This window comes from Suricata suricatta, chromosome 4 (genome assembly GCF_006229205.1).
Source record: "Suricata suricatta isolate VVHF042 chromosome 4, meerkat_22Aug2017_6uvM2_HiC, whole genome shotgun sequence".
NCBI lineage: Eukaryota > Metazoa > Chordata > Mammalia > Carnivora > Herpestidae > Suricata > Suricata suricatta.
Window position 1 is genome coordinate 51785314 of NC_043703.1, and position 25409 is coordinate 51810722.

Consider the following 25409-nt stretch of genomic DNA (forward strand, 5'->3'; position numbering starts at 1 on the left):
TAAGTCTGTCTCTAAGACCTGTTCCTTCCTCATTCTGAACAATGTAGGCGAGGGTACTGACTCCAAATCGGGGAAATAGTCATATAATGGGCCATTGCCCTGGTAGGTTTCTTGACCTTTAATATTCAGCCTCCTGTCTCCACGTACTTTCTTTTCTCACGTCTGCATATAATGCAGATACGGTAGATTTAGAAGCTGACACTTGATTAGACATAAAATTTCAAAGGAAAAAGATAAACTATGCAGTTGAATGTTGCCCAGAAGCAGGGAAAGGCATACAGCCAAATCCATCCCCCCTCCTTCCCGGCTAGCTCCTTGTTTCTTCACATGGTGTTGCCTGGATATCAGGTTATCAACAGACTGAATTTCTACCGTCACCATCACATGAAGAAAGAGACCTTGCAAGAAGACTACATTGAATAGGAATACCAGCTTTTAAGTTTATAATACAGGGTAAGTCTTTGAAGCAAGTTGGTCTTTTTGTTTCAGACATAAGTTATTTGGTAGATTTTTCCTCCTTGAATTCTCCAAGCATTCTAATCAAACTTTATCAGGTCTAGTCCATTTAAATAGGTAAGATGGATTTCCTTAGTAATAATAGCCCAAGAAAAGCAAACATGAATTGTTGCCACAAGAAAGATCGTCAGTCATTTCCTTATGCTATTTGAGGAAAGAAGAAATCTTTCTAGCTTTGAAAAATATTTATGCTTTGCTCTATAGATCTGGAAAATGGGAGGAGAGATACTGAGAAGATCTAAATACAGGATAGAGTGTCAGCTTCTATCACAGAGAATATTGAAAGACTATATCTTGGTTGGTGTGCACATTGAGGGAAGGCAGTATTAAATAAAATATTTATAGTTTAATTTATAAGTTTATGTCATGGAAACAGAACACACAGAGATGTTGACTGATGTCTTCCTAATAAATTTCTCTTCTGGAAGACCTGAGCCTTAGCTTCATGAATTCAGAAGCAGAGATTTCTCACATTTTAAAATACATCTTCAGTGGGTGTACATGTGAGTGCTTTTATGTGTGCATGTGTGTGAGCATATAATCAGGGAGAGGAGTGAGAGAAGGAATTGGCGTGAAGGAGAACTTTCTATAGCCATGATCTCAGTGAATCAAATAACCTGATGAGGTAGGTGTTGGCAAGGGCAAAGATATGAGCAGAAGAGAAAATACTCGGAGTTCTCACTCTATGCCTTGGCAACTCTATTCCAATATGTCTACTACTCCTTGATTGTGAATTTTTTTATTATTGTACACATCTCAGATTTTAAAGTCTACACTATATGGAAAGGAAAAAAAGACTTACTCATAGCAGGTGTGGCCCCTTCATTTTGTCAGGCAAATGAAAGAAATACACCTAAGTTTAATAGTTTCTTTGACAGTACAGTGCTATAAAATGGCAAGCTGAAATGTGCAAGAAATGGAGGAAAATGTAAAGGAATACTATACTGCCACTAAAAAGTATAGGCTTTTTAAAGGGATATTCAGTGAGCTGGGAAAGTGCACAACATATGGAGTATGGTCTCCCTTTTCTAAAACCCCACAAAATGTCCACAGATAAAAAAGAATAAAGGGAAATGAATCAAATGCTACCAACAGTTATGGACAGTTAGATTATGGAAAATCAAAAATCAAGTTTTAAATTTTGCCAAATTTTCAAAAATGACATATATTACTTTTACAGTCAGATAAGGTAATAACTATTATTTAAAACTATGAAGAAATAACTTGTGCCAGGTCTGATTCCCCAGTGTACCTGTTGCAAACACAGGATGAAGCAGAATCACAAAGTCCTTCCATAACTGGCAGGTGGAAATCGGGAAAAGTGCAGAACCAAGCACACTGGTGGATCTAATTACTTGGAAACACGTGGGAAACCTTTTTATCCCTTGACATAAACAAAATTTATTTGTTTGTTTATTTACTTACTTGCTTACTTATTTACTTAGGCCCCCAAATAGGCTGAACAAAACGCAATGTCATGCTTTGCTTTGTTGTTCCCTGGAGGTTCAGGGTAAAGAATGGGAGAGAAACGGGAAAGACAACAAAAACTTTGGAATGCTCCATGGATTCCTTGCATTCAAATCCCTTCCTCTGCCTGTGAGACTTCTTTACTGAAGGTATAGTGTATCGCTTGCTAATGGAGAAAATTTGTAGGTCTCTTTTTCAAAGCTTGAGAACTTTTCCTCATGTTTTTGTTTACCCAGTATTAGGTAACATCGCACCAACTTAGGCCCTCAGGCCTAAGGCCTGTCTGGTGAATACATGAGCACCAGGATGACCTGAGCCTACACCCAGCCCATTTTAGGAGCTCTGTGGATGGTCACATATTTGTTGTGAAAGCACTAATCAGTGGTGGGAAGCTCACTATTGACCACGCTATGGCTCCTACTAGAGAACAATGTTAGCTCCTTTTGGTAAAGTTATTTAAAGCCAATCTCATAAATACTTTTTGCAAAAATTAAGTTCTCTTCCATCCCCTCAAGGAAGGATAAGCAAGAGGCTAAGAATATTAGGACTGTTATTTAGGAAGTTTAGATTCCCTGCTAACGATAGGACATAGCCTTTGTTCCCCCCTATGAAATAAAACCATAACTTCTAAGATTTTATCTTCTATAATGATTACTCCTATTGCTCTTTGGAGCTTTGCTCTTGAAACTGGCTATTTCATATTCTATTGTTCTCTGTCATTTGAAAAAGCTTAATTAGGAATCATTTATCTTCTTCAAAGATATTATCTTTTAAAACATCTAATTCACAAACTGTAAAGTTGAAATGATGCCTCAAATTGAGAAATTCTTGGCTTTGCTACCTTTACTCTGGATACATTTTCAATATCAAGCTTAAGGTCTCTAGACATCAAAAAATAAATTTGACTCATAGGTTTCAACTCCATACCAAATTTCTTTTTTTTTTTTTTTAGTTTATTTACTTATTTTTGAGAGAGAGAGAGAACAAGCAGGGGAGGGGCAGATAGAGGGAGAGAAAGAATCCCAAGCAGACTCCACACTGTCAACACAGAGCCCAGTGCAGGGCTTGGAACTCATGAACTGTAAGAGCATGACCTGAGCTGAAATCAAGAGTCAGATGCTTAACCCAAATTTCTAACAGATGAAAGTCACTTTACTTTTACATTTAATTAACTTAAATTTAGTGTTCATTACAATGGTCAACAACTTGCTTTGAACATTCTGTCATTGATTTGAATTTTTTAGCCTAGGGCAGACTTCTTGTTCCTTGATTTTTCTAGAATGTTGATGCCACTATCTCTGTCTCCCCATCTACATATGATAAGCATTGATGACAGATTAGGTATGTGATTGAAATTGTAGTCCTAGCCCTTTTCCTTCCTTGCTTGCCCTTGATGTCAGCCTTCTCAATGCTCTCCTGCCCGATGGTCTGTTTCCAAGAAGCTCATTCTTCACAGCAGGGCCAGTTGCAAAATCTGGTCAGTTGAAAGTATGACATTTTGGGTTGAATAATTCAACCAATGTCACACAGACTGGGAGTCTGTCTCATGCACTACGGGATGTTCAGTGGCACTCCTGGCTCTACCTACTGACCGCCAGTGGCATCTGTCCTCCCTTTCACCATTGATGACAACCAAAAATGTCTCTACACATTGCCAAATATTCTTCATGGTCAAAAACACTCCCTCTGAGAATCACTGACTTAAATAAAGACCATCAATGGCTCCTCAGATAAAAGGTAATCTTTAAACTCTTTTTTAATTATTATTTTTAAAATTTGAGCCTGGACGTTACATATAAGGATTTTATGATTTTCCCCTGCCTAGCTCTACAGACTTTCCCAGCTCAGACTCTATATTCTGCTTGAAGTAAAAAAAAAAAAAAAAAAAAAAAATTTAAAAAAAGGTCTGCTTCCCAATATATCCAGATATTTTGTGCTCCATTGGAAATTTGTACCACTTTCTCCCCCAAATTAGCCTTTCTTTTTTTTCTAACACAGTGGTTCTCAAATTTTAGTGTGCTTGTATCAGAATCACCCAGAGGGCTTGTTAAAACCCAGAGTGCTGGGCCCCACTCCCCAGAGTTCAGGATTCTGTAGATCTTGGGTGGAGCCTGAGAATTTGCATTTCTAAGAAGTTCCCAGATGATGCTAATGCTCTTTGAGAACTAGTATTCTGGTTCTCTGGGGGAACTCCTCCTCACCCTAAGACTCAGATGTTTGGGTCAGCTCATTTAGAAAGACTTGCACAGAGTTGGTTTTCCTTGTCTGTCTTCATAGCACCTTTTTAAACTAACAATGCTGAACCTTTATCACATTACCCACCCACTTATCTAACTATCTCCCCTGCTTACTGACAACTCTTGTGGAAAGTTCTGTTGTCCCCATTCAGAAGCCCTGTCTACATCAGGCCCTGTGTACCTTCCTTCTCCAATAAGAATCATAATAGATAAATAAAATTATAAGATGTTGGAAGTTCTTAGATCTCTCTCAGCCCAATACTTTGACCTACTTAACCTAGGGGAAGAAACTACCCAAGTTTGTTTTCTAATTGTTACATGTATATATACATATATAAAATTGTTATACATACAAATGTTTATATACATATGTATATCTTATTTCCAAAAGAAGTCAGCTTTGAACACATCACACTTGTAGTACTAGAGAACTCCACCAACCCATCAAAATCACCTGCTTTGCTCCGACAGGACCTAACCCAAGGGCAGCGACGCTACTTTTACAGCATCATGAGGATTTACAATTCCAGGCCCCAGTGGCAAGCCCTGCAGAACCGCTATATTCACAGCCTTCAGCGCCAGCAGCTGCTTGGTGAGTTTTAACTACCTGACCCAAACCAGGCACCTTAGGGAGGGACTCCTGTGCAGCAGCTGGAAGTCAGGTTTCCAGATAGATAATTCAAGCGGAATGGCCTCTGCTATTTTATAACATGGCTGGCAGGCCATGTTTAAAAATGACTATCCCTGGCAATACTAAGCAAGGTTTTATGGGTAAATTAAGAGGGTTTTAAGAAATCAGAGTATGGATTGCTATAATATGTCAACAACTGTCTGAGATTTACAGGAACTTGATCTAGTAGAAATGGCAATGGGCTTAGGCAGATGGTCTAGGCTCAAACCAAGCAAGCTCAGCTGCTTGCTGGACATGCAAATTCAGAGGCTTGGTTTACTCACACAATAACAGTTACATGTAGTGAGCATTTACCACATTTGAGACCTTGTGCTAGGAGGTCTACACATATAATACATAATAGAATACATATTCTCCCCACTTTACAGCTGTGGGAAACCGCAGCTCAGACACGTTATATAACTTGCTCAATTTGTAGACAGTGAATGTCAAGGCCATCACCTGCACAGATCATGCCTTTTCACCCCCATGCTCTGACATCTCTCTTCTTCTAGCAACCTCTGGGATTTTATGAAGCACAAATGAAATAGTGGTTCAAAAGACCTTCACAGAGTTTAAGCAACAACCTTCTGAAAGATGTGATTGTTGTTAAGTCCTTTTTCTTCTAGGAAATGTCTTCAGTCTCCAGCTGGCCTCTATGACTGGCAGAGCTTTCTTTGTGTAAGCAGCTCACTAGACATTAGCTTATCTACCTTATATTGTTGTTCCTTCGTTTGCATAAAAGGAAGACATGGTTTGTGCAAATAGTTGCACTGACATTAAATATATGTTTCTGGCTTGAAGAAAATTTTGAAAATGAAGATATGCAGTTCATGGTCAGATTACTCATGGCCCAAGTTCCTCTCGAAATGATTTGTCACATCAATCAATGACTAGGTATTTTTTAAGTGTAAAAGAAGAGAAGTACACTGCCTATCTTCAAAGATCATGCAATCTGGGTGTGTTACCACAATGGTTTCTACCCTGCAAAGTAGAAGAAATGTTATGAATTTGTAAATGTTTGCAAGATTGTTTGCTTATTTGTTTTGTAAGATTGTTGACTTTGAACTTTCTCTCACGTCTCTCCACTTAGGCTACATTACTCAACAGGAAGCTTTGGCTTGTGCTGCTGTACTTAGAGACTCAACCAAGAAAGCCTCAGCTAAGGTAGCTCCCCAAAGATCCATCCCCCGGAAGCCTTCAGCCATGACAAGAACATGGCCGTCAGCACTTCCTATGCCTGTGGTTCAACGCAGGGCTTAAAGTGCATGGCTTGGATCCCTCAGGAACTGAGGTTTTGCACAAGCTCTGAAACAGGTGCGTTGCCCACATACCCCGACATCTAGTGGGTGCTCAGTACATATTTGTTGAATGAAAATAGGAAAAAAAAGTAACTTCTAACACAAACCCCATATCTAGGAATAATCTCTCTCCCACTCACATAAATTTTACCAGCAAGAACAAGTTGAAGGGTTTAAGAGCAGCGGAGCTAAATACAAACAAGTCTTTTACTCCTCATATAATCTGTAGTGTGAAATGACTTTTGAAGCTTTCCAAATAAAAGCATCCTTTGAATTTGAACGTTGCAGAGAAGGTGAAAAGGAAAAGTCATCAGAGGGCACCAGGAGCTGTCACTGGGTGACTGCTGAAGCCACCCACTGCAGATTCTGAAAATATACAAATCAGTACGGAGTTAACACTGAGGATGCAGGGGTTCCAGAGATGATTCATCTCAGCAGAAACTAGGCTGTGCATTTCCATAGCCTCCTTCCTCTCTTCTTTCCCATCGAGCAGTAACATTTAATTTGGCCACCAATCTTTTGGTTCTTGCCTGACTCAGTCCCTTTGTGTCATCTTGAAACTTGGACTTATCGACCACAGCTGGGTTCATCTATGGAGCTATAGCTGACCTTGTCACGGGCAAGAGAATTCATACACACATCTTCTCCTGGCAACAGAAGAAACACTCTTAGCAGAATGAGAAAGAGCCCCTAGAGAACTGGTCTCAAGTCTAAACTTTCCCTGGCCTTGCTGGTTTTAAGCAAGCACCCAAGACCACATGAATAAGCAAAAATAAATAAATAAATAAATAAAAAATAATAGATAACAATAAACCAAAACAACATACAGTGGTATAGTGTTATGTTAGTTATATTTAATTGTTATTTTCATCACTAGTGATTTTTTTTCTGCATAGAAAGTTAGACAGCAGTGCTCACATAAAGTCAAAAATTTTTAAATGCCTTTTCTTCATCTTTATTCTAAATGTTCAACCCCCCTCCCTCTTTTAAACCAGCCAATGGCTTTGTCATGCCTGTAAAAGGAGTTGAGATGGGATTCTAGACTTGTTTGGCAAGGGATGTGCTGACATTGATCTGGAAGGAAGATGCTCTACCATTACCAGAAAGGAAGAAAAAAAAGTCTCATTGATGATGACTATCTTCTCTCTGCAACTACTGATAAAGAATAAAGAAGTTTCTTGACCTCTGCAAATCCTGGTCCTGACTCATGTATTCTTTGTGGTTTTTCAGTTCTAAGTTAAGAATCATTAGACAGGCTTAAAAGAAGGAAAAAATATATGAAACTACAGTGAGCTATAGGGTAGCTCTCTTAAGGTACTGAAGTATGTGGTAGATTTAACTTGACCTATACTAGCTTTCCCATTGCTTCCAAAATGGACCTTTTATTCCTATAAACTTCTTGCATACACCTTTTAAAATTGAAGTATACTTGACACACAATGTTACATTAGTTTCAGGTGTACAACATAGTGATTCAACAACTCTAAGTGTTATGTTATGCATGCACTTTTATCTTAGACTTTTTTTTGATGGGCATGAATATTTGCTGTGTAAGCCTTCGCTAGTGATGCAGAATATTAAGGAGGCCATTTAGGATTCTGAGCTGCATCCTTGCATCAAAAATCTCAGAAGCACCTTGTTTCCCATAGAGGCTTCTAAGAGCTAATTGGTAAGTGAATGTCAGAGGCCCATAAAAAAGGACAAATCTAAGTTAGTGTAGAGGGTCCCACTTGTTGGCTCTCCCTTCTGAAAAGATGATGCCCTCCCCAAAAGCCTATGAGGAATATGATTTATTACCACAATCTGCTTATCCATTCACTAGTTGATGAACATTTGGATTGCTTCTAGCTCTGGACTACTACAAGCAAAACTGCTATAAATATTTTAACATGGAGCACTTGGTGGCTCAGTCAACTAAGCATCTGACTTCAGCTCAGGTCATGATCCCACATTTGGTGGGTTTGAATCCTGCATCAAGCTCTGTGCTTTGGATTCTCTGTCCCCCGCTCTCCCCACCCCTCCCCTACTTGGGCTCTGTCTCCCTCTCTCCCCCAAAAAATTAATATAAGCTTTTGTATGCACATAAGTTTTACTTCTCTTGGATAGATACCCAGAAGTATGATTACTGGGTCATACGGTAGGTTTAGATTTAACTCTACATACTACTGAGAGAATGTTTTCCTATGGGATCATCCCATTTTGCATTCCCACTAGCAATGAATAAAAGAAGTTCAAGTTGCTCCACATCCTTGCAATGTTAGACATTTTAGTTTTTTGTGTTCTAGGGACTGTGGCTGCTGGATGAAGATATTATCACTATTAAGTATAGGTCACCTTCTTACTAGGAACCATGGAAAATTTCAGAGTTCACAATAGGCAAGGAGGTGATGATGGCAATAATCTTGGAGATTCAATAGAAGAAATTTCAAAGTTTAGTAGTCAAAGTTGATAAAGCAACTGTCCAGCATTTTTGTTGTTGTTGTTGGGTTTTTTTAGGGCAGCAAAGACTTGGAGGAGGTAAGAAAGAAGAAAAAGAAGCAACCCCTGTAGGAAGAATCATCCCTGGCTCAAGCTGTTTAAACACATAAAACTGGGTTCAGTGTGTCCTCAGAACCTTCTCCGTTTTCCTTGTTTATGTTGTTCTTCAGGTTCGGCAACCAACCCTCTACCACCATGATCTTTATGCACTGTATTAGTTATTACTGCATTTAAAAAATCACCCTAAAACACAGTGAGTTAAAACATTAAGATTTACTGTGTCACAGTTTCTATGGTCAGGAATCTGGGCAAGACTTAGTTGGGGCTTTTGGTTCAGCGTCTCCCACAGATTGCAATCAAGGTGTCAGCTGAGGCTGTGGTCTTCTGACAAGATTCAACCAGGGAAGGAGCCACTGGTTATGATCTAGAGGATACCCTCAGTTCCCTGTCACATAGGTCTCTCCATAAGATGGAAATGACAATAAGCCACAATAAATCACAAATGACAACATGTTTCATCAGAGTTAAAAAGCAAAACAGCATGAGAGAAAGGGGGTAGAAGATGGAAGTCACAGTCTTTTATAACCTACTCTGGAAGTTGGTTATATTCTATTTACCTTTGTTATATTCTACTTATTAGAAACAAGTTGCTAGGCTCAGTCCACATACAAGAGTAGCAGATTACACAGAGCATGGATACCAGAAGGTGGGATCACCATTTCAGAAGCTATCTACCAAAGCCAGGACTAGGCTGAGGTGAGTGAGTTACCTAGGGTGCAAAATGGAAGGAAACACTTAAAAAAAAAAGTTTTTTAAAATTTATTTTGAGGGGGTAGAGGGGCAGAGAGAGAGACAGAGACAGGGAATCCCCAGGAGTCTCCCTGCTGTGAGCACGGAGCCAGATGCAGGGCTTGATCTCACAAACCTTGAGATCCTGACCTGAGTCAAAATCAAGAGGTGGATGTTTAACAGACTGAACCACCCCGGCACCACAGAAACACCTAGTCTTACAAGACCCCAGGAATGAATCCCAGACAATTGCCCCCAGATACCAATCCAACATTAGTCATCACCCTGCTGCCTGCCACATGCGCTCAGCAGCATTACGCTAGCTTCTGACAGGGCTCCCTGCCTCGACACCAGTCTGAGCCTGTTTTCGCAGACACCTCCCTATGCTGCACACTTTTTTCTTGTCATGACCCTCTCTTAAAACTTAGCTGATTTGTGTTCCAATATTCCAATATTCTGTTAAGGAAATACTGATTTCAGATAAGCCCAAGACATTTAATAATTGATACCTACTTAAATGTTATCTCTAGATGTAGAGCAGTATTGATCAAAATACAATTCATATACCAGATTCACTTAGGATGCTTAAGGAAAATGTAAGTTCTTGGCTCTCATCTTCCACCCAGTGAATCGGAATCCAAGACGTAGCATCCTAGGTGTTATTTACTTTTACTAAAGTATGATAGCAGGTAAGAAGGGACTTCAATAGCCAGAAGGCTTTAGCCCTAACAAACTGAATTTCTGTTTGGCAAACGTGGCAAAGATTTAGGGCTGCATGATAAGAGTGGCTTTGGGGATAGAGAAAGTTTTTCCTTACTAACCTTCAATAAATCATATAAATGAAATGGCAATTATTCTGATTCAAAGCCAGGTCAATGGCATATTAGACAGTACTTTCTACTAAAATGATTTATGGTTCCTAGATTTGGTATTACTAAATATGCATTTCATGCATTACTAAATATGCATTTCATATTACTAAATACCATTTTACCAAAGTGACTCCTGACTTGGTTTTCCCTCTCATTTCCTATTTTGTGACAAAGGCCACAGGAACAGGGTCAAGAGTTCCTGCACCTTTTCAATTAAAATGAGTTATTAATTGCATCAGTGCTTGTAGAGGAAACCATTATATTGGCCTCATTGACTCTGCCTTACCCCTTAAATTACAGTCCTGTTGCCTGAAATGTAATCAATCCCTATGTTCGAAATCAATCCTTTGTCTGCCTCCAGAGAATTATCGCTCATTTTTCTCCACATTAGAGTTACCATACCGTACCAGTTACACAATGGGTCCAGTCAGGTCAGAAGTAGAGGAAATCCCTGTAGCTATTGGAAATCCCAGCTTAGGAGCAGGGTCAGAGGCAATTAGCTGGTTGTAACTAAGCCAAACACTCAGTTATATGGTGCGATTTCCAGCATCCTCCTGGCCCATGGTTCTCTGAGGGGAAAATGAGTATCTGTTTATAAACAAAGGGTTCTAGAGAAAGACACTTTCCACTTTAAAAATAACATAATGAACCCAGAAAGATGATCAAGATGGCTTGACAAAGTATCATAGAAAGCCAATGACCTTTCAGAAGCCCAGCCTTGTTTAAGGGGGAAAAAAAATCACACCACTGTACACATATTACCTACTTAAATTCAATTAGTGATTACAGTATGTGTTGCATTGGATATTTATGTAAATAAGGAAGATCAGAAGGCAAAGTCCCATAAATCCAGAGTTCTGTTTAAGCACAAGGTTGGAAAAGAAGGGAGTGGGGATAGAGGGGGCATGACTGCTGAGAGGTCAGATGGTGTGCTAAAGGCGCGGAATGGTGTAAAATGTGGCTCCATTTCCTAACTGAAGGGTCAGCTTTTTGCTGAGAGATATGTCAAATGGATTGTGACAAAGATCATAGAAATGTTAGTCAAGAAACACATGAAACCATACCATGAGTTAATTAAGATTTAAAAAAGTATATGTATAATCTATGTAAGTTAAATGAACTTGAATTTGGGGAAGAAAATGTCAGGTGTTAAAATTCAAGGTATTGGGTTCTTTCCTATAAAGCAGGAGAAGGGCATACCCACACAAAAAATATTATTTTAGTTTTTAGTGTAATTCTTAAGGTAATCTACATAATTGAAACAAGTAAAGGGGCGCCTGGGTGGCTCAGTCGGTTAGGCCTCCGGCTTCGGCTCAGGTCAGATCTCACGTTCGTGGGTTCGAGCCCCGCGTCAGGCTCTGTGCTAACAGCTAGCTCAGAGCCTGGAGCCTGCTTCCAGTTCTGTGTCTCCTTCTCTTTCTGCCCCTCCCCCTCTCATGCTCTGTCTCTCTCTGTATTAAAAATAAATAAAACATTAAAAAAAATTAAATAAAAAAAACAAGTAAAAAATTTTTTAACTTTATATATTATTTCAAAGTTATGATTTTATGATTACCTCATGGTGTGAGGACAACATTAAGTCATCCTTCTTATGTTGTTTATTCATTTACAGTACCTGAGAGCTACTGGAAATAATACTTATTAACTGCAATGTTTACAAGCAATTAAGTTTGGCAGCAGTGCAGAGAGAATATATACTTTGTAGTAGGAAATAACTCTAGTTAGAAATTACAGCATGGTCATGGAGACACTTTAATAAAATTTAATTGGTAAACAGTAGGGAATCACTGGAGTTGTTCTTAGTAGGGGCTTGGCCTGAGAACCCATTTCCAATACTGAGCCAGATGAATCAGAGAAGATGAGGAAAGAATCAGGGAAACAACTTGGGCAACTGTCCCAATTTTCCAGTAGCAGAAATAAGGAGGACCGAACCCAGGAATGAAATACAGGGAACAAAAGCAAAAGATCTGGTGGCAGAAGAATGGGTGTGGTAGAATAGAGCAAGACCATCACCAGGAGACCCAAGGGAGAAGCACAGGGCCAACAGTCCCAGGAGAGCTGATCTGGGGGACAGTGAAACACTGTCTGGTTTTGGAAAAGTTGAACTTGAGGTCTCTGCATTTTGCAGGCATTGGCAAGGGGTGAAAAGTCAGCCCTGGGCGTGGTACAGAGGCAAGAGGAAGGGAGATCCCCAGGGGAGAGGAAGAGCGGAGATAGAACCCAGGGACCAGACAGGGTGTGCAGCATGTGGCCCTGCAGACCAGTGTGCTTGAAAGGGATTTTTCAGGGAGGTAGGAGAGCCAGGTCCAGGGAAGAGGGAAATTAGGAAAAGGAAGGGCTAATGGTTGCCTGAGGAAGACAAAGACTAACATATGGCCATTGGGGTTGCCAATGAGGAATGCTTTGGTGACTTAAAAGCACAGCAGTGTCATTCAGGCATGAAGGTAGCCCCTGGCCTGGAAGGGGTGAAAGGCTGGGTGTTAGGAGAGTACAGGGAGCCACAGGACCAATCCAGTCTCAAGCAAGGTCAAAACTGCTTGGTCGGCATCCATTCACGTTTCTGTATTTTTTCATTCTGCTCAGCCTTCCTAGAAATTCCTATTTGAATCCCATTTTCACCATTCACTTGTACTATTCTCCTTCCACCACAATGGAAGGCGTTTTCAAAAGCTGATACCGGCCGAATGTGTTAATGGAGTCTCATGATGAAATTCTATCAGGGAGAGCATATTGTTATTGCAATATATTTTATTACTCCATTAGTACATGTTATAAAATATGTACTTATGAACAATTACTACTACAATTTGATATATCCAATCCATTGATATAGGAATTTGGAGCAACAGAGTCGTTTTTAGTAAAGAAATTGAGATGAGTAAAGGTGAAATTCAAGATTCTATAGCATGTGTGAAATGAAATGATCCATTTTAAAGACTGGATATAACTATGCTTATATAGATACACTTCCATTTAGGACAAACCATTCCATTTATAACTGTGGAGAATACATTAAAGCTAGAGAATTAAAGTCAGATAAAAATCTCTTAACAAAATGTCAACTGTTTCATCCACAAAGAACAGCACGGAGCTTTCTTTTAAAAAAAGCCTCTTCTTTTTTGACTAATGGTATAAAAACTCATGCTAATTTTGGTAAATTTAAGGGATGATTATAATCAGCACTTTAAAAATGAGAAAATGAATGATTTAAGATGCAGACTATATAAAACATCTAGACTCGGCAGAAATGATCAAAGTCTGCAAAGATATGGGGGCGGGGGTTGTGAAAAGGACAATAAAAGTGGATGCAGAATAGAGACACAGGAAAAACTCTAGATGGAGAAAAGGATGAATCAATTAAAGCAGGAACCATGCTGTTTATTGTGGGAAATCACATTAATAGAATTCTTCTGAACAAGATATCCAGTTGAAGGAAAGAGAGGGGATATATAAATAAAGCAGGATTTTAATTGACTGTTCTTGCTTTCGGATGCAGGAAGTCAACGCCACACATTCTCAACTGAATCTGTGTCACCACGACACACGCCTGGGCAGGGAGCACCACGTGCGGTTCTGTTGATGAGCGTGCTCACAGCAGGTTCTGAAGAATAAAATGCTTCCAAAGAGGAGGAAAGCTCGGGAATCAGAGCTTTGTTAAGAATGACATTCTAATCGCTCTGACAGCAGAAGGATTCAGTTTCATAAAGCCAGTCAAACCAGCTTCACAGTTTTCTTCTTCTAGCTCCTTCACCAGACACTTCTTGACTGCCGGTGAGGAGACAGGTCCTGTGGCGGTCACCGAAGATTCGGTGTGGAATGAAATGCCTCTGCTGAGGCTGTCTTTGCTGTTCACCCGCAGCCTGGTGACCCTGACTACCTAACTGGGCTGCGACCACGCCCAAGGTGACCTTCTCCACAGGTGCTAGGGAACTGTGGCTGTAGACTGCAGGGTCGGCTCCTGCGTGAGTGCTCAGTGAGGTCACCGCCAGGGTCCTCTACCTGTGCAGGACTCCAGTGCGGGAACAAAATGAAGAGTCCTAGCAAGCTGCAGCGGAGCCCACCTACCAGTCCTCCTTCTGCTTTACCACAGCGTATTTGTGGCTGCAATGACATGATTATTTTTTATCAGAACTAAGTATCACATGATCTTGAAACAGTAACTGATCAGAAGTATACAGTCTGCTCCCCATGTTTGCCTTTAGTTAAAGTACTTAGTGCAATAGTGGAGAGAACAGCTATGGAATCTGATCATCAAGGTTGATTTCTAGATCCCTCATTTAACAGATGTGTGATAGCATGCAAGGGGCTGCTCCTCTGTGCCTCAGTCTTACCATCTGTAAAATGGCAATAATAACAGTTCCTATCCTGAAGAACTTTGGGAGGATTAGCACACCAATACCTGACATGGTGTGTACATTAATGTTAGCTAACTAAATTGGTGTTAGAAGTATAATAATTGTGGTAACAGAACTAAAATACTCAATATTTTTAGTGTTTTATCATTTACTGGGCACCTTTATGTATCTCACTTAATCAAAGTGTAAGTGTGGTCAAATGGGTTTTTGAAGATAATTTTCCAGAAAAAGTTTATAATGGTTGTCAGTAGGTAAAGTCTCATTATCTCTAATTTCCAATCCTATTATATTTGGAATATATAAGACAAAACAAAAGCAGTAAGAGTGATTGGGTACATTGGGAGTGATGGGGGTGGGGAAGCTCCAAACTGGAAACAATCCAAACTCCATCAATAATAAAATAGATAAGCACTTGGGATTTATTCAGACAGTAGAATATGCCACAGCAATGAAAATAAGTGAATTAAAGCACACACCACCATGGATGAATCATAAAAACATAACATTGAGCAAATGAAGCCAAACAAAAGTATATGTGTGTGTGTGTGTGTGTGTGTGTGTGTGTTATGATTCCATTTATATTAAAAACTAGTATTTTAGGGGTGCATAGTGACTACCATAACATTGCTGGGCAAAACTACCATGGGAGGGAAGAGTTGGTGACAGACAGGGACATGTGGGTAATAGGGGATGTTTTTGGAATTTTCATGTCTTATTACTTGGTCTGTGTGGTGGTTATTTAAGTGTTTGCTCATAACAACTCATAATACTACCTGTTTGTTTTTTGATCAAAGACTAAAAATAATCTAAGATATAAGTTGAGAATTTTTTAAATAAATTGAAATAAAAATTTTATGAGGAAAGATCCCGGGAAGCTAAGCCAGATGTGAGTGGAATAAATCTCTCTGTTATGTCTATGTGCCTCACTCTTAGCATCACTTGCTGCACATATCCCTCTAACTCCTTTGTTCCCTCCACCAACTCAATTCCCAGCATCTCTCAGTCATAAAAGTTTTAAGGATAATTACAAATAAATGCAGATCACTACAGTGCACTAAGGATATTCTCACCGTGTACATAAGGAATCTGATTCTTAAATGTAAAGACTAAAACTTGGATAGTCAAGACAATGAAGCATACTCTTGAGAGATGTTCTTTTAGAAGAAAATTGACAAACATATGTCCTAATTTAGTTCATCTGCTTCTCTTCTATTTCAGACTCTATGTTTACTCAGCTCACCTTTTTATAGACACGTAAAATAGTCCTGGATGATAACAGTCCAGTATAAGTCATTCCCATGTTTCAGATAATGGCTCATAGTGACAGCATTCTGCTGATCTATTTGCAACTTTCTGAACAAGAAAGCTTTTTTGGCTTAAATCTAGTGATCTTAAAAAATACCTGCACTAAAATGTTGACCTACTTTGGAGAAATCTCTTAAATGTAAATAAAATAAATAAAATCCACTAAAATAAGAGAAGACATTTGTCTTTCTTAAGACAACAGGTTGTAAGGCCCTTGTTTACTTGATGTTGCCCACTCTAGCAACCAGAATGTCATAAAGGTTCCTCTTGGTTCAGTCTCTCTCCGGCACAACCCTCAGAGAGTTCTTGATCTAGGGACTTTATGAAGACGACAGGTGACTTAAGAACAACTTTCTTGTACAACTTTGTTTTCATGCAACCATTGAGAGCCAGAGAAGAAAGAACCCAGTGAAGTTATCTTATTTTTTATGTAAATAAAAAGGTGTTGTTGAAGAAGTTGCTCACTATACCACATGGGAAACTTAGATTCAGTACCAAGCCCTACTGGCTTCCATTAAACAACTGATTGTTTCTCCTATAGATACGGTGACTCAAGCAAAGGCCTCATTCTTTGTGGTTATAGGCAAGTTCAGTGCGGAATTTGAAGTCTACCGTTAGTACAGGCAGATTCTGGCTTGATTTTATATCTTACACCCACATTTTGAGTTTCCCCTGACTTTTGTATTTGTCCATTTTGGTCTTGCAATGGTGTTTTCCGGCATGTAATAGAGTGTGAGTAATTACCCCCGCAAACTAAGGCATCTTAACTGATTATGTCTGTAATTCTGGTCCAGACTTTCTCTGGAGGAACAGACATAAACACCCATTTGCACAGTGGACTCCCCCTGGATTTTCCCAACCACGTCAAAAGCATACCAGAAGCATGTCAAATCCCCCAAACCCAGTCCTTCTGTAATCTCTACTGTCTTGATAGGTGCTGCCATGTACTTGGTTACACAAGTCAGAATCCTGGGTGCAATACCGAATTCTTCCTTCTCCCTACACAATTTGCTTCCAATAAGCCAGTAGTTCATATCACCTTGACTTTAAAAATCTCTTGAGTCCATTCTTTCTTTCCCTTCCCATCACTGGCAACTCATTTCAGGCCCTCCTTCCCCCTGGCCCAAACATATGACCTTCAATAACAGTTACTAGCTTTCCTGCTCTTGTCTTGGCCCCTCCCATCCATGGCACATTCTTCTGCAGGAGGCAGCTAACAGATCTGCTGCTGTCGCTGCCCAGCTCATTTTCATGCTCAATGGCTCCCATGACCTATAACATAAAACGAAATTCCTTGGAACAACTTATAAATGACCCTTTATAACCTAAATTCTAAGCATTTATCTCTCTCTTCTTCAAATGTGGGAGAACTACAAACACACCACACTCTCTCACTTGCCATTTTTGTCCACGTACTGTCCACCCCCACCACACACGCGCACACGCGCGCACACACACAACACCCACACTCTGAAATTCCCTTCTCTGTTTGGGGAGAACTTCCTCCTTCGGTTCCAGCTTGAACCTTGCCTTTGAGAAGGCTTCCCTGACCCCCAGGCAAACTTTGGCATGCCTTCCCTTGTGTTCCTACTGATTCTGACCCATCTATTATAGACATTACCAGTGTATGATTTCACTCATAAGTGGAATTTAAGAAACAAAACAAATGAACAATGAAAAAAGGAGACAAAAAACAGACTCTTAAATACAGAGAACAAACTGGTAGTTGCCAGAGGAGAAGTGGGTGGGAGGGGGAGTGAAATAAGGGGATCACTCATCTTGATAAGAATTGTTGAATTATAATACTCTATACCTGAACTAATGAACAGTGTGTGTTAATTATACTTCAGCTTTAAAAAAAGGAAGGAAGAAAGAAGTTACCATGGTGTTTTGCAATTATTTCCGTGTATCTCTCTTTAGACAATAACTTGCCTATATGTTCAGGCACTGTGTCTTTACATTCTTTCATATCCCAGAGGCTAGCACAGAACATACCCAGTAAAATAAATGGATTAGTGAATGTAGATGAAATTGTTATGCTTGATAGGGTTATATTCTAGGTTCAGAAGACTGTACTTTCAGAGCGATAGACTAGAGGTCAGCAAACTATGGCCACAGGTCAAATCTGGCCCACAGCCTGTTTTTATTAATAACATTGGGAAATAACCTATTTGCTTATTCTGTTTAGGCTGCTTTCATGCTCCAATGGTAGGGTTGAATAGATTTGACAAAGGCCATATGGCCCACGAAGGCTAACATATTTACTATCTATCCCTTTACAGAAAAAGTTTGCTGACTCCTGAACTAGAGACATATTTATAAACGAGAGTCATGGACCCAGGGTTGTCCTGCTTAGTACGATCTGTCATGTCCAAGACACACATCACCCTTCCATCATGTCTAATACCCTCCATCACCCTACTTTACTAGTGTCTTAATTCCCTCAAAAACCAGCATACCTCACTCCTACAATCTGAACTCGGATTAGCACTCACACTCTGCTTAACCTATTCAAACTTACTTATTTGGGATCTTCTGATTATCAAACTATGGTATCTGTGAATGCAGAGACAATTGTTCTCAGTTAACAGTCCTCCCTTCTTTCTTTCAGTAACACACTCCCCTGAGTTTGGGCTGGGCGCAGAACTGCCCACCTGGAGACCATATTGCCCAGCCTCCCATGCAGCCACATATGGCCATCTGACAATGTTCTGACAAATGGAATGTGAACAGAGTGATGTGCACAATTCAGAGCTTCTGCTCTTCAAAGAAAGCTTGAAGCTCTCACTTCCTCTTTCCCCCCTCCACTGGGTTGGAATATGGATGTAGAGGGCCAACTTTGGTCATACAGAGAAGGACAGCACCTGTGGGAGCAACAAGACATAAGGAACCTGGGCCCCCTTTTCAACCTCATAGAGCACCTCTAGCCTTCTAGATTGCCTTCAAACCTAGACTTCCATGTGAGAGAAATACACCTTCCATCTTTTTCATACCACGTTTATTTTGGTCACCAGCACCCAGGGAAATATCACATTTCCCCCAGCTTCTCTCTAGGTCTTGTTTTTCTTTTAAATTCAGTGTAGATTTTCTCTCCCAGAATATGATCTAAGCCCATCTCTACTCACTTTCAACCACTTTCTCTAAATCCTAAGTCTTTCTCTGAAACCTCAACTTCCCCTAAAACCCTTATCTTTCCAGTTACTTCCTCTTCTTTCAACCTTTGTTCTTTTTTTTCCACAAAAGAAAATATTGCCATACCCCATGTGACCAGAGCTCCAGAGAAAAAAGCCACTGCAAACAATTCCAATATTTTCTTAATGTCTTAAGACAATTTAAAAAAAAATCTTAGTATATTCCTAATGCAAAGTTAAACTTTACAATCCTTTTCAGACCTCTCTCTCATGGTTTAGACTTTCTATGGGGGCTAGCTACAGGTCTCTTCTGTCTCACTCTCTACTCCCATGCGTTTTTGCCTCCAGGGAGCATACCTCTCCTGCTAACAGCCCTCTCTTGGAACATGGGCCCTCTCATGGCTCTGCTAAGAATCAGCCCATTACCTCCATTCTGCACACCAGCTGGGGTGAGAAGGGAGTCTCTTAATCTTCCCACATTGACAATCCTTTAATTCATCTCTTATCTTTTGAGTCTTTATTTCAATATCTATAAATTAAGAAATCTACCCACATCTACTCCACAGAATCGCTCTGAAGGATCCATGTCACATTGGATATAAAAGCGTTTTTGAATATGTTCAACTACTGTTCAAGTTCAAGTAGAAAGTCATCACTAGTTTTAGGCCTGATGTTTTCTTTCACTTTTCATGACTTCTCTCAGGGAGAAAAACAGTTCAACTTGTCCACTATCATGGGATGTATGTGTAGTGGAAAGTACTCTTCCTGACCGTCATGTCTCCCTGAAGCAACGTCTCACCTTTTCCTTCCCTTCAGGAAGCACTTTCAGGAAGCACTGTCCACATTCATCAGTTCTCCTTACTCAGCATCACTCAGTGCCCCACCCTCCCCCACACCAACCTTCACTAAACTTACCACTTCCGCTGAGGACATCAATGGCTGCCAAACCAAACAAACACTGGTGTGCTTCCTCCCTTTGATTGTGTCTCTCCTGGCTCTGCTTTTCACTCTTCGTTATGTTTTCCTCTATCTCCTCTTCACTAAGGTCCATTAAATGTTTGCCATGACCCTGGTGTGTTTCTAATAATTGCCATAGTTAGCTAGCTCATTCTGTGTACCTACTATACATCAGACACTTAACATGTCCTTCCCCACTCCCCGCCATCTTCCCACTAACCCTATGAGGTAGTCTTTGCTATCCCCATTCTACAGATGAGGAAACAGAGACTGCAGGAAGATGAGTGCTGGCCGAGATCACACAGCCCATAAACCACAAAGCCAGAATTCAGTTCCTGGTCCTTACTCTTCTCTTTGGGTTGCCCCCCTCTTTCCTTCAGACTTCCTGAGCTTAAATTTCGGCTTTGCCATTTACTTGCTGAGCTCAAATCCTGGCTTACTTAACCTCACTAAACATCTATTTTCTCATCAGTAAAATGAAAATAATAATATCATAGATCTTTTAGGTTCCTTGGGAGGATTTGATTAGATATTGCTTGTAAACAACTCAACAGAGTGTAAGCATATAGTAAAACTCAATAAATGTTACTTACTATTGCTTTTTATTATTATATTCAGTGCATTCATCTCTCTCTTCTGCCTATATACTTGCTCCCTGGGGAGGCTCACCTATACAGAGGTCCCTAGTAGCAGCTACATGTGAGCCTGTCTCTCTATAGCCAGACTTCTCTGCCAAGTACCAGCTCATATTTCCAGTCATTGGCTGAATTTCCTCCATTTGATAGCTCATGTACATCTCATGTGACAAAGTCCTAGCAGAACTTATCATCATCCTCCCCAAAATCTGCTCCTTCTCTGAATCCCCTAAGTCAGTGATTGACATGCCACATGAGTCATAAACTTTAGCTTCGTCTTTGACTCCCCTGTCTCTCTTTCAGCCCACTGCACCAACTACCTGTCTTTCCTTCTAAACCTCTCTAGTTCATCCAGCTGCTACCGGAGGTTTTCAACATTGCTGCTGATTCTGTCTTTATTTTAAAGTTTGATAGTTCATTCATCATGGAGTTTTTGCACTAATTTTGATTTGTAGACAGGTTCCGTCAAAATATCATTTATCTTGATTATCGGAGGTTTTGGTGAAGGCTCAAATTTTGCATCAGAGGTAAGTGCCTAACTTGCCTTACTCCATCGCCAATTCTTCTCCTAGCGCAAGTTCCCATAATCCTCTGTCAAGGTGTTGCTAAAACAGCCTGGCACACTCAGAAGTTTCCCAACCCTTGTAATTCCATACCACCTCCATTCTTCCCCCATGGACCTGATGATCTGGCAACAGGAATCCATTTCCTAAATGTGGCAAGTGATCTCTTTGGCTAGGCTTTCGTTTACCTAGGATGGTTAGGAACTCGTTATACTTTCCAAGAGTTAAATGTTTATGCATTCACTGATAAAGCTTAAATCAACTATATTTTATTAAAATCCTAAAATGTATTATACTTCTCTGCAGTCTTCAAAATACACTCCTATTTTTAAAATGGTCTCGATGGCTCAACCTTATCATTCTAAGCATCGGTTACATAGGTACCTTGCTATAACCCAGTGATGCCAACCTCAGGAGGCTCTGGGATTTATAAGTTTGCTTTTCCCTCCAAACTCAATGTTCACATAAATTCATTCTTTTTCTTATGTTTTTGCAGTCTTGCTCCTCCTGATCTCTGCTCTCTATTGTCAGATTCCACTTCTTGTGATTCATCCCTAATTACTTGGCCTCATTTCCTTTCTCTTGTACATGTCACTCCCACCTTAACCTTGCCCTCTGCCATTCTTTCTCCCAGCTCTGCTTTCCCAGTAGTTGACACTCACAGAGCTTGATAATTATAACCTTTGCCAGCCCACGACTGCACTCTTTTCTTCTGCTTGGCTAGCTGACTCATCCATTTGATTATTCAGTCTTTGTGTCTTTATTTTTTACCTTCTTTTATTCCCTAGTTTGCCATTGTTCTGGTTGGTTAAGAGATGCTGAATATGTATGTAACTATGGCCATGTAATCCATGGGGAAACACTCCAGTTTATCTCTGCTATGGCATTTCTCCAACATAGGGCATCATGGGCAGGGGTTAAAAAATTCTAACCTCAAGTACCTGAGGGACTTGACATCCTCTGTCCTTTGCTTGTATCTCTATGTGCTCCAATACTAAATTTTGTAGGTGGTGTGGTATGAAGAGACAGGGGAAATTAACATGGGCAACTAAAGTATCTGTGATTACTGATGAAAATATAGAGTCAATGGATCTTACTCATGTTTGAGCAAATTCACTGTAAGTTCTTTCAGTTCCCTGAAAAATGGAAAAAGCAGGGATTTACTGAGACTGCCATTTGGCCCCTGAAATCGATTTTGGGGAACATTAAAGAGCTCCTTTAGAAGACAAGTTCATTTTTATTATTAAGAGTTTCACTGACAATCTCAAAATTATAAAAAATATATATGACCTAATGAACAAAATGTAGAAACATGGGAAATTCAGAAACTTCTTAATAATCTGTCCTGAGACAGAAACTAGTTAGAATAAGATTTTTAAATAAATCCTTTCCTGGCGACTGAGATTATTTAGGAAAAATAGGAATGAAGTTGAATGTAGAAGTTTCTGTTTGCTCATTTTTCTGGTTGTTATTCTTTGTTTAAAAATAAGCAAATTAGGGGCACCCCTGGGTGACTCAATCGACTAAGTGTCTGACTTCGGCTCAGGTCATGATCTCATGGTTTGTGGGGTTGAGCCCCACGTTGGGCTCTGTGCTGACAGCTAGCTCAGAGCCTGGAGCTTGCTTCAGATTCTGTACTTTCCCCTCTCTCTGACCCTCCCCTGCTCACACTGTCTCTCTCTGTCCCTCAAAAATAAATAGAAAACATTAAAAAAATTAAATAAATAAATAAAAATATAAATATAAATATGAAAAGCAAATCAAGGGCCATCAAAGGTTTAGTACTTTTTTGGGTACTGAGCACAGATAAGTCTTTTTTGTTTGTTTCCATAAGAGTCTTCACCCCTCTAGTTTATGTCCTTGAAAAGAAGCATGGCGTAATGGAAATAGGATGGGCTTAGGAGCCAGATAGATCCAGGTGTGATCTTAAGCATATCACCTGAATGGTATGAGTCAGCAAAGGGTTACTAAAGTGCAAGTAATAGAACACCGGTGAGGATTGAATAAAAGAACACATACAGGACCCTTAGCTCAGTGCCTGGCACACAGTGGAAACTCAGTAAATGTAGGTTCCCTTCACATCCACCTCTTCTTCACTTTCACGTTACCTGTGTGAGGGGCCAAACCAGGTGTCGGGATCTTTACCTCATCCTGTACTGAGACTTGCTCTCAAGAATGGAACTAAGGAAACTTCTTTACAATGTAAAATGAATGGCAGTGGTCCGGAGTCCAGTGTGCCTGGGCAGGTGCACATTGCTCTGAAGCAGTCGTGGCATTCATTAATCCATTCTCAGATCAAGAACTAGAGCCTAACACTTCCCCGTACAGCTGTTTGAGGGCCACACTGGAAGGAAGAAGCAAAGAACTCCATGGCAAACGTGTAGTTAAACCCTCTCTGAGGAAACCACATAGCCTGGCTCTGTGCTCTGAACGCGTGCTGCCTTTGCTCTTCTCTGAAGGTGTGCAAGCTGCCCCAAGACCGCCCCAAGGCCAGATAGGCAATGAATAGTGGTCTAAGCCCTTGTCCTGGGGAGGAGATGGAGGGTCTCAGTGGGCCAGTGCGGTGGCTTCCTCAGCAAGAGCTGACTGAGCAGCACCACTCTCTCAGGCAGTTAGCCCGGTTCTGCAAGGCAGCCTCAGAAGAATTTTATTATCTTTCTTTGAATCTCTTCCAACACTTTGATGTCCCTGAAGTTTAAAGTGAGAAACTGCAAATAGTGCAGCATGCCACACAAAACACCTTTAGAAATTTCCAATTCAGAGGAACGCGGGCAAAGACAAATCTCTCCATTTGATTTTGTTTGCATTCTTCCCTTGGGATTTGTCTTGGGCATGTTGCTGTATGAGTAACTATTACCATCATCATCATCACCATCATCATCAATTAGTTTTAAGAGTTACAATAGCCATAAAATTAGCTTATCATTTTTGAGACAAGATGCTCATTGCCTAAAATAAATTATAAGAACAAATCAGCTTTTTTAAAACAGTGCAAGTGTAGCCAATAGTACTAAGCCATTTGTTCATTGTGTATTTTTGTTTTCTGTTTATTTTCTTGAACCTGGGTCCTTATTTGAGTGTCCACTGATTCAGCAGGACATACCTGCCCAGCAGGCCACATGGGTCCCTCCCCGGGCTGCCGTGACAGCCTTCTATGTGCTGTGCTACTTGGTGGTCACAGGCAGCCAGAAAATTGCACAGGGGAGCTGAGTCTTTGAAAAGTGGACGAGTCAACCTTTTTAATTCAGTGAGTCAATGTGATTTAGGTCCCCACTGATACAGGTTGTTCTATAATAGGAAAAAGCTCTGGAACTTCTTATCTTGGAAGACACTGACCATTACTTTGGGCGCAGCTATGGATATTAGTGAGATAAACCAAACTCAGGTCATTCGAATTGGGACATAAAGTATCTGCTTGAGAGTGTCAGAGACAGTCGCCTGGGGGTGGGGTTCATATCTACAGCTGTCTTGAATTTTTTTAATGACTTGCTTAAAAATATTCCAAAATGGTACCCAGACAACAACCACACAGTATGGATTGAATAAGTAACACATTTAAAGATAAATTTACATATGTCTATTCACATACATATGTGTTTTCACAACTGCTCCCATATCCACCCTGCCCCCACTGACAGTCAATGGGATTTTTCAGGGCAGAATGTCCACCAGCCTTCCTCTAGTCTTGTTTTCTCTACAAAACCCTTCTCATTCCTTTGTTCCAGCTGTGGCTAACTTTTCAAAGCTACCAAACAAGTTATACTTTCGGTCCATCCCACACTTGAGTCATATTGTGTCCACTACCTTGAATGCCCTGCCTGGCCCCTATCCTTCACCTGATTAACTATCCCCATCTAGGGAGAGCTCTGGGGCTCCCTACCAGGAAGCCTTCTCACACGTACCTGCATATGTGACTAGGACCTCATGCTTACTTCCCATTTAGCATTTAACCCCCTGCATTGAATGGTCTGGGTACTTGCTTGCCCCCCTGTACCCACCCTTAGAGTATCAGCTCCACCAGAACAGACCCAGGATCTTTATCATGATGTGATCCCACGCTTCTCACAACGCCTGAAAAACACTGAGGGAGGGAGTGAACATATGAATCAAATGGATGAGAGAATGAATTAATT

The 25409-nt window shown here is 40.4% G+C and overlaps 1 protein-coding gene across 2 annotated transcripts; it reads left to right on the top strand.

Annotated features, from left to right (window-relative positions):
- The first annotated feature begins 376 nt into the window (after positions 1–376).
- Positions 377–7383, top strand: FAM216B (family with sequence similarity 216 member B). 2 transcript variants are annotated; one of them, XM_029938440.1, is made up of 5 exons: positions 377–453; positions 2026–2132; positions 4692–4812; positions 5984–6207; positions 7187–7383. In XM_029938440.1, exons 2-4 carry the CDS (start codon positions 2034–2036, stop codon positions 6151–6153), a joined length of 390 nt encoding a protein of 129 aa, XP_029794300.1. In that variant the 5' UTR covers positions 377–453; positions 2026–2033; the 3' UTR covers positions 6154–6207; positions 7187–7383. The 2 variants fall into 2 exon arrangements, with proteins under 2 accessions (XP_029794300.1, XP_029794299.1); XM_029938439.1 differs by having other exon boundaries at positions 392–453; positions 2020–2132.
- Positions 7384–25409: the final 18026 nt, after the last annotated feature.